This window comes from Palaemon carinicauda, chromosome 36 (assembly GCF_036898095.1).
Source record: "Palaemon carinicauda isolate YSFRI2023 chromosome 36, ASM3689809v2, whole genome shotgun sequence".
Classification (NCBI taxonomy): Eukaryota; Metazoa; Arthropoda; class Malacostraca; order Decapoda; family Palaemonidae; genus Palaemon; species Palaemon carinicauda.
This window is the reverse complement of record NC_090760.1, coordinates 2,351,418-2,370,007: the sequence shown is the minus strand read 5'-3', so window position 1 is coordinate 2,370,007 and position 18,590 is coordinate 2,351,418. Positions and strand designations below refer to the sequence as shown.

At 46.7% G+C, this 18,590-nt stretch overlaps 1 protein-coding gene across 1 annotated transcript in view; it reads right to left on the bottom strand.

The window, feature by feature from the left end:
• The window catches only part of LOC137628717 (uncharacterized), a 61,899-nt gene that overhangs the window by 36,027 nt on the left and 7,282 nt on the right, over nucleotides 1-18,590 (bottom strand). The window contains exon 3 of the mRNA XM_068359871.1: nucleotides 6,617-6,688. Within this exon, the coding sequence (XP_068215972.1) occupies nucleotides 6,617-6,688 (72 nt within the window). The remainder of the gene's footprint in view (nucleotides 1-6,616; nucleotides 6,689-18,590) is intronic.

Here is an 18,590-nt window from a genome sequence, read left to right as displayed (position 1 = left end):
TCCTACTCTGTTGACCGGTGGCCAACCCATCTAGACAGAGACGAAACCGCCGGGACACCCGGAGGACAAAGTCCAAAACACTGAACTACCCCCTCTAAAAGGAGGGAAGGCAACGGTCCCCTAGGGGAGGGGGGAGAGAAGCCTAGCCACCAACCTAGCGAGAGGGGGAGCTTGGGGGAGGATCACGTGATACGGAGCAGCAGGGCTACCAACTGACGATCCCCAAACACTACCAGACAGATCATACGGAGTAATAAGCACAAATATTCATTATAATAGTAATAGCGTTGAAAATTATATAAATATACACATAAAAAATTTAGGGCAAGGCATGCAACATAATAAATAAATCCCAAAGGACAACACCTGATGGCTTATATAATAAAATTGCCGCCTAGTAACGAAGGTCGGCAAGCCATATACGATACGTAACTTGATATCGGCCCTAAATATGAACCTCCCCCAACCCTGAATATCCACAATAACATATAAAAAACTTTTAACTAATAATAAAAATAATACACTTAGTAACACCGCGAGTGAAACTAAAAGCTCTCAAAACAGGAGTACCAACTGTAAGCGGAATCGAGCAAGACCGAGATGATCGAAGAGAATAAACTCCTATAATTTAAATAACGATCTAGATTGCTCAAAACACAGCAAAACATAGCTTGGTACTTAACTTAGACGGTGTCTCCTGGGAAACCGATGAAGAAGCCATAATCCAGTGGAAAATAAGGCAAAATACGAGAGCACAAAAAAAAAAGCGGGTTACAACACAGGCGTGCTAAAAAGGAGTTGGGTTCTGAGCGGATGCAGAGTTGCTGGTGCCGAGTGAGGTTGAACGGCTCTCCTCTATTGGGGTCTTTGTCGTGGATGAATCTAAATAGTGCGGGACCTCTGGATTATACGCCCAATTTTATACCGACACCAATAGGTGAGCGAGCTAGTTAACCTAGCACTCCTTTACATTTTTTCTCTGGTATATTTAGCAGTAAATTACCTAAGAATAAGTGCTAATAGGAGCTTATTCACTGGCCGGCACAGGTTCGAGCCCAGAAATAAACCTGTTTATATTATCCTGACGTTCATAAGAAGTGTGATGTATGTACCTTCTTAGTTAACACAAATGTTTATTTATGTTTATGTCTGTGTCTGATAATGTGTTTGTTTTGTTGTTTGCAGGGTATAACTGCAGCGGAATTGTTAACTGAATAAAACCTTAGTTCTGGATACACCGGGTTTACTTCAATTTATTCAGTTAATCAATTCAGTCCCCATGGAACGGCTTCTGCGCCCATCCCGGTTTGATGTGGACCCTGACTCTGCCCAGGCCGCCAAGGAAGTGGACACACTGGCTGAGGACGTTTACAAACTTCGTTGAAGCGGTGCAGCTGACTACCCCTACGCTTGACAAACTGGTTCTTCTCACTAACTATGTGGCTCCTATAGTCCATTTCTTTTAGCGATGCATATTTGCACCGACTCGCAGCGGTGCCCTTTTAGCTCAGAAAAGTTTCCGGATCGCTGATTGGTTGGACAAGATAATTCTAACCAATCAGCGATCAGGAAACTTTTCCGAGCTAATAAAAGGGCACCACCGCGAGTCGGTGCAAATATGCATCGCTAAAAGAAATGGACTATAGTGTGTATGACTACATTTCTGAGTGTGAGACTTATGAGAAGGCTGAAGAGGTTCTGACATCTTTGTACGTGAAACCGAACAATGAAATATTTGCCAGGCATCTACTTGCCACTCGCAGGCAAAACTCGGGTGAGTCCCTGGATCAGTTCCTGCAGGCACTGAAGCTACTTGCTAAGGACTGCCAATTCAAAAGTGTGACTGCGGAGGAAGCGTGTGACAGTTATGTTCGGGATGCTTTCGTTAATGGTTTGGTCTCTGGTGCAATACGCCAGCGTCTGTTGGAGAATTTGACACTGAACTTAAATACTGCTTATGAACAAGCCCGCACTTTAGAAATGGCCCAGAAGCATTCAGCCTCCTACTCTTCAGCAGAACCTGTTAATGCTGCTGTGTCAGCAATGAGTCGAGAGGAGGAATCGTTTAGTGCTGAAAATAACAGTGTGTCTATTTCTGCTGCTACTTCTAGTGCTCGATGTTTTTTTTGTGGGAACAACCGGCATCCCCGAACTCAGTGTCCTGCTAAGGACGCAGTGTGTTTGAAATGTAAGAAGCAAGGACATTATGCTAAGGTGTGCCGCTCTGTGAAACAGGCGGGTGGCTCTTCTAGCCCAAAATATTCTTCAGCAATGCTAGCTTAGTATAGTGGGGGCCTCCCCTAAGTGTCTTGAAAAATCTATAACACCTCTCAAGCTTAATGGTAGCCCTGTCAGTGCCCTTATTGATACTGGGAGTTTGGACAGCTTTGTGCGTCATAATTTAGTGGACCTAAACAAACTAACTATGTCTCCAGAGCATGGAAAAGTCTCCATGGCTGATGATTCCCTGTCCTCAAACATCTTAAGTCTGTGCAGTGTGGACTTGGAGTTAAAAGGAGAGACTTATCACGGTGTTGAACTCAAGGTGTTACAAAGCTTATGTAGTGATGTGATTCTAGGGCATGACTTCCTGAGGAAACATTCTGGTCTGGAAATGGATTTTGGAGGAGAGAAACCTCCCTTGAAGATATGTTCACTAGGTGTTGTTAAGGTGACCCCTCCTTTCCTTTTCAAGAACCTGATGCCAGGTTGTAGACCAGTGGCTAATAAGTCAAGACTATACTCCTTGAGTGACAAGAAGTTCATTGAAGCGGAGATTGAGCGTATGATGTCGGAAGGAATAATAAGGCCTAGCAATTCTCCTTGGAGAGCTCAAGTGCTGGTGACATCAGGGGAGAATCAGAAAAGGAGGATGGTTGTAGATTACTCTCGTACTATAAACAGGTTCACTGAGCTTGATGCTTACCCCTTGCCAAATATCGACGAGATGGTGAACAACATTGCACGGTACAAGGTGTTCAGTACCTTAGATCTGAAAAGTGCATATCATCAGGTTGCAATAAGAGAAGAAGAGAGACCGTACACTGCATTTGAAGCTGGGGGTAAACTTTACGAGTTCAATCGCATTCCATTTGGAGTGAAAAATGGAGTAGCTGCTTTTCAACGTGTGCTTGACGAAATCCTTAAGAAAGAAAAAGTAGGTGGTGATAGGAGGATAGATGTGAGAATGGATGAATGGCGAGCGATTGTGACGCAGTTCAGGTAGGCCCTGCTGCTTCCTCAGGTGCCTTAGATGACCGCGGAGGTAGCAGCAGTAGGGGATTCAGCATTATGAAGCTTCACCTGTGGTGGATAATGTGGGAGGTTGGGCTGTGGCACCCTAGCAGTACCAGCTGAACTCAGTTGAGTCCCTGGTTAGGCTGAAGGAACGTAGAGAGTAGAGGTCCCCCTTTTGTTTTGTTTCTTTGTTGATGCCGGCTACCCCCCAAAATTGGGGGAAGTGCCTTTGGTATATGTATGTATGTATGTACATTTGCTTATGTAGACAATGTTACTGTGTGTGGTGAGACAGAGGAGGAGCATGACCACAATTTAAGAAGGTTTTTGAAGGTGGCCAAGAGTACAACTTGACTCTAAACCACAGCAAGTGTGACTTCAAAGTCAGAACCATTAAATTACTTGGGTATTCAGTAACGGATGGGGAAATCAAACCCGACCCAGAACGCTTGCAACCACTGTGGAATCTTTCACCTCCAAAGGATGCAGCTTCTCTTCGCATGACCATGGGATTGCTTGCACATTACTCTAGATGGATCCCAAACTTTTCAGAGAAAATCCGCCCTCTCACACAAGCCAATGGTTTTCCTTTATCTACTGAAGCACTGCAAGCTCTCGGGAACTTGAAGAAAGACATTGCTGGTGCTGTGGTAACAGCTATTGATCCCACCTCTCTTTTCATTGTGGAAACAGACGCCTCAGGTCATACAATAGCAGCTACTCTGACACAGAATAATCGCCCAGTGGCTTTCTTCTCCCGCACTCTCACTCGCAGTGAACAGGGACATTCTGCAGTGGAAAAGGAAGCTTATGCCATAGTGGAGGCATTGAGGAAGTGGAGACACTACTTAATTGGACACCATTTCAAGCTCATCACGGACCAGCGTAGTGTAAAAGTTTATGTTTGACTCTAAATCAAACAGTAAAATAAAGAATGACAAAATAGCAAGGTGGAGAGTTGAACTCTCATGTTTTCACTATGATATAGTATACCGTCCAGGAACAGAGAACATGCCAGCTGATGCTCTCTCCCGCATCTGTGGTGCCACTACTTCTGATAAACTCTGAGAACTTCATGAAATCCTATGTCACCCAGGAATATCTCGTATGATGCATTTCGTCCGAGGGCGGAATCTAACTTACTCAGTAGAAGAAGTAAAGAAAATTACCACCTCTTGCCAAGTGTGTTTAGAGCTCAAACCTCGATTCTTCAAATACTCGGGATATCTGATCAAAGCAACCAAGCCATTCGAGAGGCTGAACTTAGATTTCAAAGGCCCAGTTCCCTCTCAATCTAGAAACAAGTACTTCCTCACGGTTGTGGATGAATTTTCAAGGTTCCCTTTTGTTTTCCCTTGCACTGATATGACTACTAGAACTGTCATCAGTTGTTTGGTGCAACTATTTGCTTTGTTTGGTGTATGCCAGCATACATCCACACTGACAGGGGTGCATCTTTCATGTTTGAAGAGCTGAAGGATTTCCTGATGAAGAAAGGTGTAGCTACCAGTCGCACTACACCTTATAACCCTAAAGGGAATGGTCAGGCTGAAAAATATAACGGAATTATATGGAAAACTCTAACATTGGCCCTTAAGACAAGAAACCTTGATGTGTCTCAGTGGGAAACTGTTCTCCCAGATGCTCTCCATTCTATATGCTCCTTGTTGTGCACTTCCACCAACAGTACTCCTCACGAGCGCCTTTTCCTGCATAGTAGAAGGTCCACTACCGGCCAATCGTTGCCTACTTGGCTCATCCAAGGAGGACGTGCTCTCCTGAGACGCCATGTAAGACACAGCAAGAACGACCCCTTGGTGGATGAGGTTAAAATCGTAGAGACGAACCCTGAGTATGCTCATGTGAAGCTTTCAGATGGTAGGGCGACTACGGTTTCATTAACCCTTTTACCCCCAGGCTATTTGGAAATTTCCAACCCTTAACCCCCAGGGGGTTATTTTTTTCCCAGCACATTTTGCAGTATATTTTTTTTAAATTGCTCTAACAGCCTTAATTTTTGTCATAGAGAGGTCAGGTTGGTCTCATTCTTTTGGAAAATGCCTGAATTTTCTCAAAAAATTATCAAAAATATGAAAAAAAAATATTTTATAGCATTTTTTTGCAAGGACGTACCGGTACGTCCATGGGGGTAAAGGGATGGCTTTTGTGAAACGTACCAGTACGTCCTTTGGGGGTAAAAAGGTTAAGACATCTTGCTCCTATGGCTAGTGACAACCGAGAAAATACAGATGCTGGGGATCCTGTACCTCAGTCCGAGGTTCTTGAGGAATTGTCAATTGCGAATGCTCCCCAGGAGATTGCACGCGGTTTCTCCCATGTGGATACTGCTCCTCAGAATGACACTCTTCACGAATCACGTACAGTGCCTCAACAGGTAGCCTCACCTCCTCCACTTCGAAGGTCAGAGAGAGTGAGGCAACCTCCAAAGTACCTTCAGGATTATTCCACGTGAACTTAACTCAGAAGGGAAGAATGTGGTAAAAATAAACCTATTTATATTATCCTGTCGTTCATAAGAAGTGTGATGTATGTACCTTCTTAGTTAACACAAATGTTTATTTATGTTTATGTCTGTGTCTGATAATGTGTTTGTTTTGTTGTTTGCAGGGTATAACTGCAGTGGAATTGTTAACTGAATAAAACCTTAGTTCTGGATACACCGGGTTTACTTCACACATCAAAGCTTTTAACTGCCGAGGGCTCCACGGAGATATCGTACACTACACACACAAGCACAAAACTCTGAAAAGGAAACTTACTGATTTCTATACTCAAATATATATACAAACATGAAAAAAGGTTTACATATATATATATAGTAAAAGAAAAGTAAGTGATTAAGTAAAGACAAAACAAACAATGGCTGCCAAGCAGGGACAAAGACAGAGACGTCTGTCCCAGTCCGAGCCAAAAGTGAAAGTGAGCTTCACCGGTGTGTGAGGGGGGGGGGAGGGGTAGCTAGCTACCACTCCCCTACCCCCTCGCTAACTAGCGCGGGGGTAATACACCCTCGTTAAATTCTAATGGCTCGCCATTTCAGCTACGCTAAAAGGTAAACCCAATGTAAATAGCGTGGTTTGTATTTCGGTTACGGAACAAAGAATAATTTGGTAGGTCTTAACACAATCAAACAGGATTTGTCAGCCCCTTCAGTAACCAGCATATCTTTTTAGTAAATAAATCATCATAGTATCTATACTGAGCAAACAAATAAGGCTATGTCTGGTAATGGTATGACCTTGTACGAATTCTGATCAACATTAAATATGTACTTCAAACAATATTCATAATCATCCCAAACACAGAAAGACGATAGTTGTACAAATACTGTACGGTATATAAAAAAAAAGTTACTTACATCATTGCTGACTTCCAGTATTGTTTTCGTGTTAAGTAAAGCATACTTAGTTACATCGTCGTCGTAAAATTTCTGTAGAAACAAGAATAAAAGTGAGATTCTTCATCTTTCAAAATGTCATAATTTCATAACATATACAGTCCCGTATTGTGCTATAAATCTAACAACTGTATTACAGATGTCTAATCAATGGATCTAAATAAGGCATGGGCAAATGTTCGTCGACTGGGGGCCAATTTTAATATATCTAAGTGAGAGAGGGCAGCATGATAATACTTGCGCCAAAACTATTGCTTGCCCAATAATATACTGAATTCTCTATTAATTCTTCCATGTTCTATTTATCTTGGTATGAAAGTTTTACTTAAAACTGACGTCTTTCATTATTTCCTAATGATGATTATTGTTATAAATATATAGAGCTTCAGTAACCTAGAAAGTCTTCAGGGCGCACAACAACACATCGAGGGCCGCATATGGCCGGTGGACTGAAGGTTGCCCATGCCTGATCTAAATACAAAAGGGTCAGTGGAATAAACTGGGATTAAAAACTAGCTAGGTAAAGTAGTTTGGTTAGAGTATAACAACCAGCGAGTAGACTCTTCAATGTTTTACAACATCTTCAAAATACAAATCAATTACAGCAGTAGGTTCTAAAAGAAAGATTTCCCATGAAATATCTGTTTGCAAACGTTAAAATACTTTTCATAGATAAGTATAGAAAATTTTCTTTCCCTTTCCAAGTCAAATAAAGAGGTAAACAAAAAGAATAAACCTATAATCAATCTTCTCAATGATGGATTCAGTAAAGGAAGAAAAATAACCTTCATCAATGAACAAGAGGTAGTAAAGATCTAAAAAAAACCACCACGCAATACATCACTACTCAGGAATTTTTCAAAATAACAAATATAAAAATACAAGAATAACATGACAAATTCTTAGATAATTTGTATTTTTCCTAACTATACAAACCTTAGCTATTTAATAGGGGTATTACTTTCGGCATAGCTGAAATGACGAGACATTAGAATTTTAACGAGGGTTTACTACCCCATCGCTAGTTAGCAGGGGTAGGGGAGGGTAGCTTGCTAACCCCCCCCCCTCCCCCTCACACACACCTGTGCTTGAGCTCACTTTGCTAGGAGGTAGGACTTCACGGGGCATAGGGCTGGGCTGGCGGGCAAGTTTGATTAAATTGCTAAGGTTTGTATAGTTAGGAAAAATACAAATTATCTACGAATTTGTCATTTGTTCCATAACTGACATACAAACCACGCTATTTAATATGGGTGACTCACCCATAAGGAAGGGTGGACGTCCCAGCCAGTACTGGCTTTTGGCTTTGCCCGGGGGCTTGTTATTTGAGTGTGTCAGCACTCAAAAATAAGGATCCCCTGCACCTCGCTAGAACCTTGCGGACTGCGACCTACGCAAGCAGTGTATGAAGGTATAATAGTGTGACCCATCCTAAGAAGTTGACCTGTAGTTCTTTAGATGGAAACTTTAGGCTAAGACTCTCCCAATACCACCTCATCAGGGTATGGGGACGTGACAGTATTAGCTTAATACTAGGAACACAAGGAAACATGGTTTACCTGCAGCGGTTTGAGGTCAACTGTGCAGAGAACCCAAGATGCTGCTTTCCCCAAGAGAGGGGAAGATGAAGAAAAGAATAAGGGCCAGACAAACCTTTTCATTCATGCAGACTAAAACTGGGTAACAATACCCTCAACCTTCTGCTACTTGTCCAATAAGGAGCTTGAGGTTTTAAACCAGCTGTTGTGCGGCCACCACAGGGCCGATAGAGAACGTATTGAGCCTCCTGTGGGTCATGTCTTGCAGGTAGTGGGCTGTGAAGGTTGTCTGACGCTTCCACACCCCCGCTTGAAGAACCTGCGTCACTGAGAAATTCTTTTTGAAGGCCAGAGACGTAGCTACACCCCTGACATCATGTGCTCTAGGGCGACGTGACAGAGGAGGGTCTGGATTCAGGGACAGATGGATCACCCTACGAATCCATGCCGAGATGGTGTTCTTGGTGACCCTCCTCTTAGTCCTCCCTGTGCTAACAAACAACGCTTGCACCTGAGGACGGACTGCACTAGTTCTTTTGAGATATAGCCTCAAACTCCTTACTAGGCACAGTAGGAGATGGTCTGGGTCATCTGTTACAGAACGGAGACTCGAAATCTGGAAGAAGTCGAACCGAGGGTCCACTACCCCCAGATTCTGAGTCTTAGCAATAAACTCAGGAACGAATTTGAACGTTACCTCCGCCAATACCCTTGAATGGGCGATGTTATACGAGAGACCATGAAGTTCACTAACTCGCTTGGCCGAAGCCAAAGCTAGCAAGAACACCGTCTTACAAGTTAGGTGGCGATCTGAAGCCTGGCGCAATGGTTCGAAGGGAGGTCTCTTAAGAGACCTGAGAACTCGAACCACGTTCCATGGAGGAGGTCTCACTTCCGACTGAGGGCAGGTAAGTTCGTAACTTCGTATGAGTAGGGAAAGTTCCAGCGAAGAAGAAATGTCCATTCCTTTGAGCCTGAAGGCTAGACTTAAGGATGAGCGATAGTCTTTCACTGCCGAGACTGAAAGGCGCATTTTTTCCCGCAAATACACGAGGAATTCCGCTATTGTTGGAATAGTGGCATCGAGTGGAGAGATACCCCTTCCACGACACCAACCACAGAAGACTTTCCACTTTGCCTGGTAGACAGATGCGGATGACTTTCGCAGATGTCCAGACATCCTGATCGCAACTTGTTGCAAAAATCCTCTCTCAGCGAGGAGATGCTGGATAGTCTCCAGGCGTGAAGTCGTAGTGAAGCTACGGCTTTGTAGAAGATGTTGGCATATGGTTGTCTGAGTAGATCGAGTCACGGAGGGAGTTCTCTCGGAAGTTCCGTTAGAAGCTGCAGAAGGTCCGGAAACCATTCGGCGTGATGCCATAGCGGAGCTATGACGGTCATTGAAAGATTGACCGATATTCTTGTCTTGTTGAGCACCCTCCTCATCAGACAGAACGGGGGAAAGGCGTAAACATCGATGTTGTCCTACCGTTGTTGGAAGGCATCTTGCCAGAGCGCCTTGGGATCCGGGACTGGGGAGCAATGGTTCGAAGGGAGGTCTCTTAAGAGACCTGAGAACTCGAACCACGTTCCATGGAGGAGGTCTCACTTCCGACTGAGGGCAGGTAAGTTCGTAACTTCGTATGAGTAGGGAAAGTTCCAGCGAAGAAGAAATGTCCATTCCTTTGAGCCTGAAGGCTAGACTTAAGGCTCTGAGCGATAGTCTTTCACTGCCGAGACTGAAAGGCGCATTTTTTCCCGCAAATACACGAGGAATTCCGCTATTGTTGGAATAGTGGCATCGAGTGGAGAGATACCCCTTCCACGACACCAACCACAGAAGACTTTCCACTTTGCCTGGTAGACAGATGCGGATGACTTTCGCAGATGTCCAGACATCCTGATCGCAACTTGTTGCAAAAATCCTCTCTCAGCGAGGAGATGCTGGATAGTCTCCAGGCGTGAAGTCGTAGTGAAGCTACGGCTTTGTAGAAGATGTTGGCATATGGTTGTCTGAGTAGATCGAGTCACGGAGGGAGTTCTCTCGGAAGTTCCGTTAGAAGCTGCAGAAGGTCCGGAAACCATTCGGCGTGATGCCATAGCGGAGCTATGACGGTCATTGAAAGATTGACCGATATTCTTGTCTTGTTGAGCACCCTCCTCATCAGACAGAACGGGGGAAAGGCGTAAACATCGATGTTGTCCTACCGTTGTTGGAAGGCATCTTGCCAGAGCGCCTTGGGATCCGGGACTGGGGAGCAATGGTTCGAAGGGAGGTCTCTTAAGAGACCTGAGAACTCGAACCACGTTCCATGGAGGAGGTCTCACTTCCGACTGAGGGCAGGTAAGTTCGTAACTTCGTATGAGTAGGGAAAGTTCCAGCGAAGAAGAAATGTCCATTCCTTTGAGCCTGAAGGCTAGACTTAAGGCTCTGAGCGATAGTCTTTCACTGCCGAGACTGAAAGGCGCATTTTTTCCCGCAAATACACGAGGAATTCCGCTATTGTTGGAATAGTGGCATCGAGTGGAGAGATACCCCTTCCACGACACCAACCACAGAAGACTTTCCACTTTGCCTGGTAGACAGATGCGGATGACTTTCGCAGATGTCCAGACATCCTGATCGCAACTTGTTGCAAAAATCCTCTCTCAGCGAGGAGATGCTGGATAGTCTCCAGGCGTGAAGTCGTAGTGAAGCTACGGCTTTGTAGAAGATGTTGGCATATGGTTGTCTGAGTAGATCGAGTCACGGAGGGAGTTCTCTCGGAAGTTCCGTTAGAAGCTGCAGAAGGTCCGGAAACCATTCGGCGTGATGCCATAGCGGAGCTATGACGGTCATTGAAAGATTGACCGATATTCTTGTCTTGTTGAGCACCCTCCTCATCAGACAGAACGGGGGAAAGGCGTAAACATCGATGTTGTCCTACCGTTGTTGGAAGGCATCTTGCCAGAGCGCCTTGGGATCCGGGACTGGGGAGCAGTACAGCGGAAGCTTGAAGTTCAGAGCTGTTGCGAACAGATCCACAGTCGGGGAACCCCACAAAGTCAGAACTTGTTGGCTACTAGATGATCCTTACTTACTTATTGCTGTCCTTCGAGTCGAAGACGACTTCTGCTTCGCTGTGATGGGGATGAAGTTAGATCTGTTGTCGTTGGTGCCATCTTGCATGGCTGTGAAGACCAATTCTGGATCCACACACTCTGCCACACAACTGGCAAGTCAGGTCTGGGTTGACGGTTTTGTCTTCTCTCCCTGCGCTGTTGTCTTGCCTGGTTCCGGGTGTCTTCAAGTTGATTGACTCCAGCTTTACAGAGTGAGCACCATAGTGGTCTGTCAGAGGCGTTCATTTCTAGTTGCTCAGGTTGTATGTTGCACTTCTTGAGCGTATCTTTGATGTTGTCCTTGTACCTCTTTATCTGACCCCCTGGATTACGCCGAGCTTCAGGGAGCTGACTGTAGAGGACCTGGCGAGGAAGGCAATGTTCTGGAATACGGATGACGGGGCCGATCCACCTGAGTTGTTTTTCTGCCAATGTGGATTCTATACTCAGCAGGTTTGAACGGTGGAGAATTTCAGAGTGAGGTACTTTGTCTTGCCATGTGAGCCCTAATATACGCTGAAGACAGCGAATATGGAATGCCTCAAGTTGTTTTACATGTCGACGGTAAGCCGTCCATGATTGTGCTCCATATAGCAAGGTGGACATACAGACAGCTCTGTACACAGCTACTTTAGTTTCTGTCTTGAGGTGGTGATTTAGGAAGACTCTGGACCTGAGTCGGCCGAAAGATGCTGAGGCATGATTTATCCGGGCAACTGTTTCCTCATCAATATTGTGCTTTTTAGTGAAGATGCTTCCAAGGTCGATGAAGCTATCAGCTTGTTTGAAGGCTTCCCCATTCAGATGAAATACTGGGGGATCTCCTGCAATTATTTGCTGGGATAGGATTTCAGTTTTGTTGATGTTAGCTTTGAGCCCCATGGCTCGGTAAATTGATGAGACAATGGTAAGGCTGCGTTGGAGGGCGTCTGGTGAGTGAGCCACTAGAGCGCAATCATCTGCATATTGGAGTTCCATTAGGTGTGTCATTGTTGTTTTTGTCACAGACTGGAGGCGCCTAAGGTTGAATAAGTTTCCGTCTAGTCGAAACTGCACTTTCAATTGATCTTCTTCGTTGACTTGTTGGTGGCTCAGGAGGATGACTGCAGTGAGGTAGATGTTGAATATCACTGGAGCCAGGATACATCCTTGTTTTACTCCAGTTTCTACCATGAAAAGTTGTGATTTACTACCACCCATACTTACACAGGCTTGCATATCAATGTGTAAGTTTCTTAGAATGTTAAGGAATTTCGGAGGTACTCCAAATCTAGAGAGAGCAGTCCATAAAAGGTTTCTGTTCAGCGTGTCAAAGGCCTTTGTTAGATCGATAAAGGCTATGTGAAGATCACGGTTTTGCTCAAGGAATTTCTCTTGTAGTTGTCGGGCCACGAATATCATGTCACAAGTGCTGCGTTCTTTACGAAAGCCACATTGCGTCTCTGGTAGTACATTTTCTGAAATGTGTTTGCAAAGTCTTGCAAGCATTATTCTTGCCAGGATTTTACTTGCAACGCCGAGCAAGGTGATGCCTCAGCTATTGTCACAGAGGGAACGGTCCCCTTTACGTTTGTAGATGGTGACAATGTTTGAGACAAGCCACTCATGGGGGACTTCTTCCATATTCCAAATAGAGAGAATAAGGTTGTGGAGATGTTGATGGAGTAAGTAGCCCCCCTCCTTGAATAGTTCAGCTGGTAGACCATCAGGGCCGGGGCTTTTGTTGTTTTTCATGGCCCTGATGGCTTGTATAGTTTCTGGGAAAGTGGGGTTGGTATATAGGATTTCTGAGTGAGGAACATCAGGGATGTTGTTGAGGATATTAGGCTCTACAAGATTTCGTTGGTTAGGGATCAAGCTGAAATGTTGTGCCCAGCGATCTATTATCTCCTGTTTGTTTTTTAGGAGGTTTCCTTCTAGAGAGCGAACAGGAGTTATACTACTTTTTGTTGGGCCATATAAAATTTTAATAGAGTTGTAGAGACTATGTTGATCATTTGCATCTGCGTATGATTGAGTTTCTTTTGCCCGGTCATTCCACCAGTTATTTTCCATGCCTCTGAGTATTTTCTGCACTTCTGATCTTAGCTGTTGGAAGTTTTCTTTGAGAGCCACAGAAGTAGGTTGTGAGAGCCATGCATCGTGCGCTTTATTTTTTGCTGTGATTAGGTCATGTATACCATCAGCGTTGTTATCAAACCAATCTTGATGACGTCGTGTGGAGAAGCCAAGGGTTTCTTCTGCATTTTCCTGAATTATAGTTTTCAGTTTTGTCCACTCAGAGTCAAGCTCATTGTCGATGTTGTTTGGATCAATGTTAGGGATCTCAGCCAGCTTTCTTGCTATCCCGTGACGGTAGTTGTTCCGAGTAGAGGTGTCTTTCAGAGCAGGAATGTTTAATTTCTTTGAGGGAGGTTTGCGAGAAAGAAGAGGACGGATGGTTAGCTTGAGCTTAGCACGTATTAGATTGTGATCTGTGTGGCACTCGGCACCTCTCATTGCACGGGTCTGGACGGCATCTTGCTGGTCTCGCTTTTTGATTATGACATAGTCAATCAAGTGCCAGTGTTTTGATCTTGGGTGCATCCACGAAGTTTTGCGCTTGTTTTTGAGCTGAAAAAGGGTGTTGGTGATGATTAGGTTGTGTTCTGAGCATAAGGAGAGCAATCTGAGTCCATTGCTATTCATATTGCCAACACCATGATGACCGATGGCGCCTCCCCAGATGTGGTGTTCCCTTCCCACTCTGGCATTAAAGTCACCTAAGAGGATCAGTTTATCTTCCCTTGGAGTTTGGTTAATGGCTGAGTCTAATAATTCATAGAAAGAGTCTTTTGTCTCATCTTCACTGTCCAGTGTAGGAGCGTAAGCACTCAGGAGAGTGGCATAACGACCTTTTGCAAGTGGGATGCGCCAGGACATCAACCTCTCCGAGATGCCAGCTGGTGAGTCTGGGATTTTACTTAGCAGTTTTGTTTTTCACTGCAAAACCAACACCATGGTTTCTGCATTCATTTGCTGGATAACCTTTCCAGAAGAATGTGTATCCTTCTCCTACCTCTGTTAGGGTGTCCTCTTCTGAAAGACGAGTTTCACTTAAGGCAGCTATGTCAATGTTGTATCTTTGCAGTGCATGGGGGACAAGAGCTGTCCTGCAGTGTGGTCTGCCATTTTCATCACTATCAATTAGTGTGCAAACATTCCAGGTGGCAATGTTAAGGGGTATTTTTCTTCTATTTCGACCGCAGTAAGGAATGCCTTGGTGGATGCGGTTATCCACCCAGGTGGTAGTGAATCAGCCAATGTTTAGGTTACCTTTTCTAAACCCTTCCCTGCCAGGGGTGAGCAGTGGGGCTTCCATTTCTGGCTGCTCAGTCGCACTGAAAGCTGCCGAGGGATAGACCTGATTCATGCCATCTCTCCAACGACCATCACTCCAGTGCCGCCCACGTGCAGGACTCGGGCTGATGACTTCCAGCCGCATTCTCGGTACTCACTATCTGAGACGCTCTGCTCAGATTGTCGGCGAACACATTCCTCTTGCCTGGAATGAAACGTGCCGATAGTGGAATCGAGTGGACTTCGGTCCATCTCAGTATCTCTACTGCAAGATGGGGTAGCTGCTTCGAAAAGGTACCTCCTTGCTTGTTGATGTAAGCCACTACTGTGGTGTTGTCGCTCATCACCACCACAGAGTGACCCGCCAGGTATTGTTGGAACTGCTGAAGGGCCAAGAAAACGGCCTTCACCTCTAGGAGATTTATATGGAGGCACTTTTCTGATTCTGACCACAGGCCTGAGGTCGTGTGGTGCAGTACGTGGGCCCCCCACCCTTTCTTTGAGGCGTCCGAAAACAGCATCAAATCCGGGGGGAGGACGAGAAGATCCACTCTTCTTCGTATGTTCTCATCTATCACCCACCACTGGAGGTCCGTCCGTTCCGCAGGTCACATAGGGATCATGACGTCCGGGGAATCGTAACCTTGATTCCACCGGGACTTGAGTCGCCACTGGAGGGATCTCATCCTGAGGCGACCGTTGGGAACTAGATGAGCCAAAGATGAGAGGTGACCGAGGAGACGTAACCACGATTGGGCTGGAAGCTTTTCTTGTCTGAGAAAGGGGCTTGCGACCTTCCTCAGCCTTGCTATCCTGTCGTCTGATGGGAAGGCTTTGTGGAGATTGGTGTCTATAATCATGCCTAGATATACCAGTCTTTGAGTGGGAAGCAGAGAGGACTTCTCGAGATTTACCATGATCCCCAGATCCTGGCAAAGTCCCAGAAGTTTGTCTCGGTGTTGTAGAAGGGATGACGCCGAGTCTGCTAGGATCAGCCAGTCGTCCAGATAACGGAGAAGACGGATGCCGATCCTGTGTGCCCACGATGATATTAGGGTGAACACTCTGGTGAAAACCTGTGGTGCTGTGGAGAGACCGAAACACAGCCCCTTGAACTGGTACTCCTTGTTGTCTAGGCTGATTCTTAAGTACTTCCTTGAAGACGGATGGACTGGGATCTGGAAGTACGCGTCCTTCAGATCCAGTGTACACATGAAGTCTTGTGGTCTCCCTGCAAGTCTGACCGTGTCTGCAGTCTCCATGCTGAACGGAGTTTGTTTGACAAACTTGCTCAGAGCCGAGAGGTCGATGGCTGGTCTCCAGCCTCCAGACACCTTCTTTACAAGAAAGAGTCGACTGAAGAAGCCTGGGGGCCCGTCGACGACCTCTTGGAGAGCGCCCTTCTTCAACAGGGTCTGAACTTCTGCCTGAAGGGCTTGCCCCCTTGCTGATCCCATGGCAGGGGAGCTCAATGACACTGGATTCGTCATCAGGGGAGGTAGAGATGTTGTGAACAGGACGCGATATCCCTGACTGATTACGGAAATCGTCCAGGAATCGGCCCCGAGTTGCTGCCACCTGTCTGCGCAACTTTGTAGGCATCCCCCCACTGGTGGATATGCAGGGGGACTGCCAATCCTAGCGTTTGCGGCCTTGGCTGCTCCCTCTAGGATTTTTCCCTCCCCTGGAGGACTTTTTGCCTTCCCTGTCCTTGACAGGAAAGGGCTTAGACACCACTGCCTTCGCTGCCGTTGTCGGTTTTGTGGTCTTGGAAGGACGGGACTACTGGGGCGCTGGAGGCTTATAGGGCTTGGATGTCAAAGCCCTATGTAGGAGGGAGTCTTGGTGGGACTTCCTCCACCTCTCAGCAGCATGTTCCACGTCTTTAGGCTCAAACAGGTTCGTTCCTTCCACGAAAGAATGCCTGAGCCTGCTATCTCGGTACTAAGGACCTTCTGATGGAACCTCGCAGCCACCGCATCCCGACGTTTCAGGATGGCGTTCGCCCACAAGTTCAAGACTTCGTGGGCCAGAAACTCGATCGTGCAAGTGCCTGAGAGGAGGAACGTCTCCATAGCTTTCCTGGTACGTTCTTTGGAGAAATCCTCCTAACGTATCAGGATACCTAAGGTCCCTAACCAGATGTCCAGCCACGAAGTGGCTTGCATAGCACACTTCGCAACCTTCTCCTGATTAAGGATCTCAGTCGCTGAGAATGAGACCTGCCGGTTGGAGAGTCTCTCAAGAGGGACTCCCCTGGTAAGCCCTTCCAAAGAATGGTGAAGAGGAAGAGCTAAACAAGGCTCCTCTACGATCTCGAAGTACCTCCTCTGCTGCACGCGAGGAGGTGGGAGAAGCTTGTTGCCGGCACTGGATCAGTTGGAAGACGCTAACTCAGAGAGTTGGACTGCGATCATGTCCCTGGTACTCTTAACCCCCTGAGACCAGGGCAGAGCCACACTGGCCTTAGAAAGTTTTTGAGTCCCAAATACTCGGTCCAAGACCGTGTCTGCCCTCTTGAGGGGGAATCTCTGGGTCGGCAAACCCATTGAGAGTCCTCATAAGAGTCAGAACCTGCCAAAACGCATGTTCTGACTCCTGTAGCTCTCCTCCGGATGTTGGACTCGCAGCGAAGTCTCCTGTCCCCAAAGGCTCTTCTTCGGGAGAATCGTGGGCACTGGCGCGCGGGAGATCGTTGGCACGCTGGAGAGCGCTGGCGCGCAGGAGAGTGCTGGCATGTTGGCGAGCGCTGACGCATAGGAGAGCGCTGGCAAAAAGTGGCGTGCTGGCGAGCAGGTGAGCGCTGGCGCGCAGGTGAGCACTGGCGCACTATCTCAGGTACAGCCTAGCGTACAGGAGGTCATTGGCGCGCATGACCAACATGGCGCGTAAGGGATGTGTGTGCACGATGGCGCGTACGCCCTTGTTGCCCCGAAGGGACCGTTGCCTGACTATGATAGACAGGGTTCATAGGCGCGTAAAGTGCATCAGCTGCCAGGAACGGCGACGGCAGGTCAGCAGGTCTGACGGGTGGAAGGTCGACGTGCCCTTTAAAAGGACGACCTTCCACCAAAGGGAATCGCGAACGATCCGCAGAGAGGTCCAGGACTGTAGCAGGAACAGTCGGTGATCGTTGACGAGGCTCCTCTGCGGGGGACTGCAACGACGATGATGAACCGAAGAGGCGCCTCCTCACCGCTTTATAAGGTGAAGGAAGGCCTCTCCGGCGAAGAGGAAGGCGAGCCTTGCGACGTATACGCCCTCTGGGGGCCGTTGGATCAGCAAGCTGACCTTCACCAGTCCTCCGAAGAGGAGTCTCTGTGAGTGAACTCCCCTGAGGGGGAGAATCACCGGTAGGAGAGACTGTTGGACTTAGTTTCTCCCTCGTAGGTTGAGCAGGAACGGGAGAAACTAAGCCTTCAGCTACTGAGGGATGGGAAGAGGCAGAGGTATTAGGAGATACCGCATTGGATACCTGACACCACAATAGACAAAGGATCAACCTCTGACAAAGTCGGCGATTGCTTGACAGTGGCACCAAATCGAATGATATCAAGAAGCGCTTCCTTGGAGGGCGAACCCTCGAGCCCCAAGGAAGACCAAAGCTGAAACAAATTTGTTAAGGTTAAATCCTCCCCCGAGGGAAGAGGTGGAGCTGCCTCGCTAGGGGAGGCAACGCCATCTCTCAAACCCCGAGTTCGGGAAACAGAACCACGGTCTACGCTACCAGAGATCGATCGAGTGGGAGCTTCGGAGGAGGTTTGGGCAACGGAAGAAGAGTCTTTGGGATTTTCTTTTTTCAAAGAAAACTTCGAAGGAGAAATATCCCACCTGGACTTCTTCTTACGTCGCCGAGAAAACCTGTCACACTGGGAGGTAGACCACTCCCTACACTCACCACACTTATTACCACTATCACACCGTTGGCCCCTACAATAAGGGCAAAGGGTGTGAGG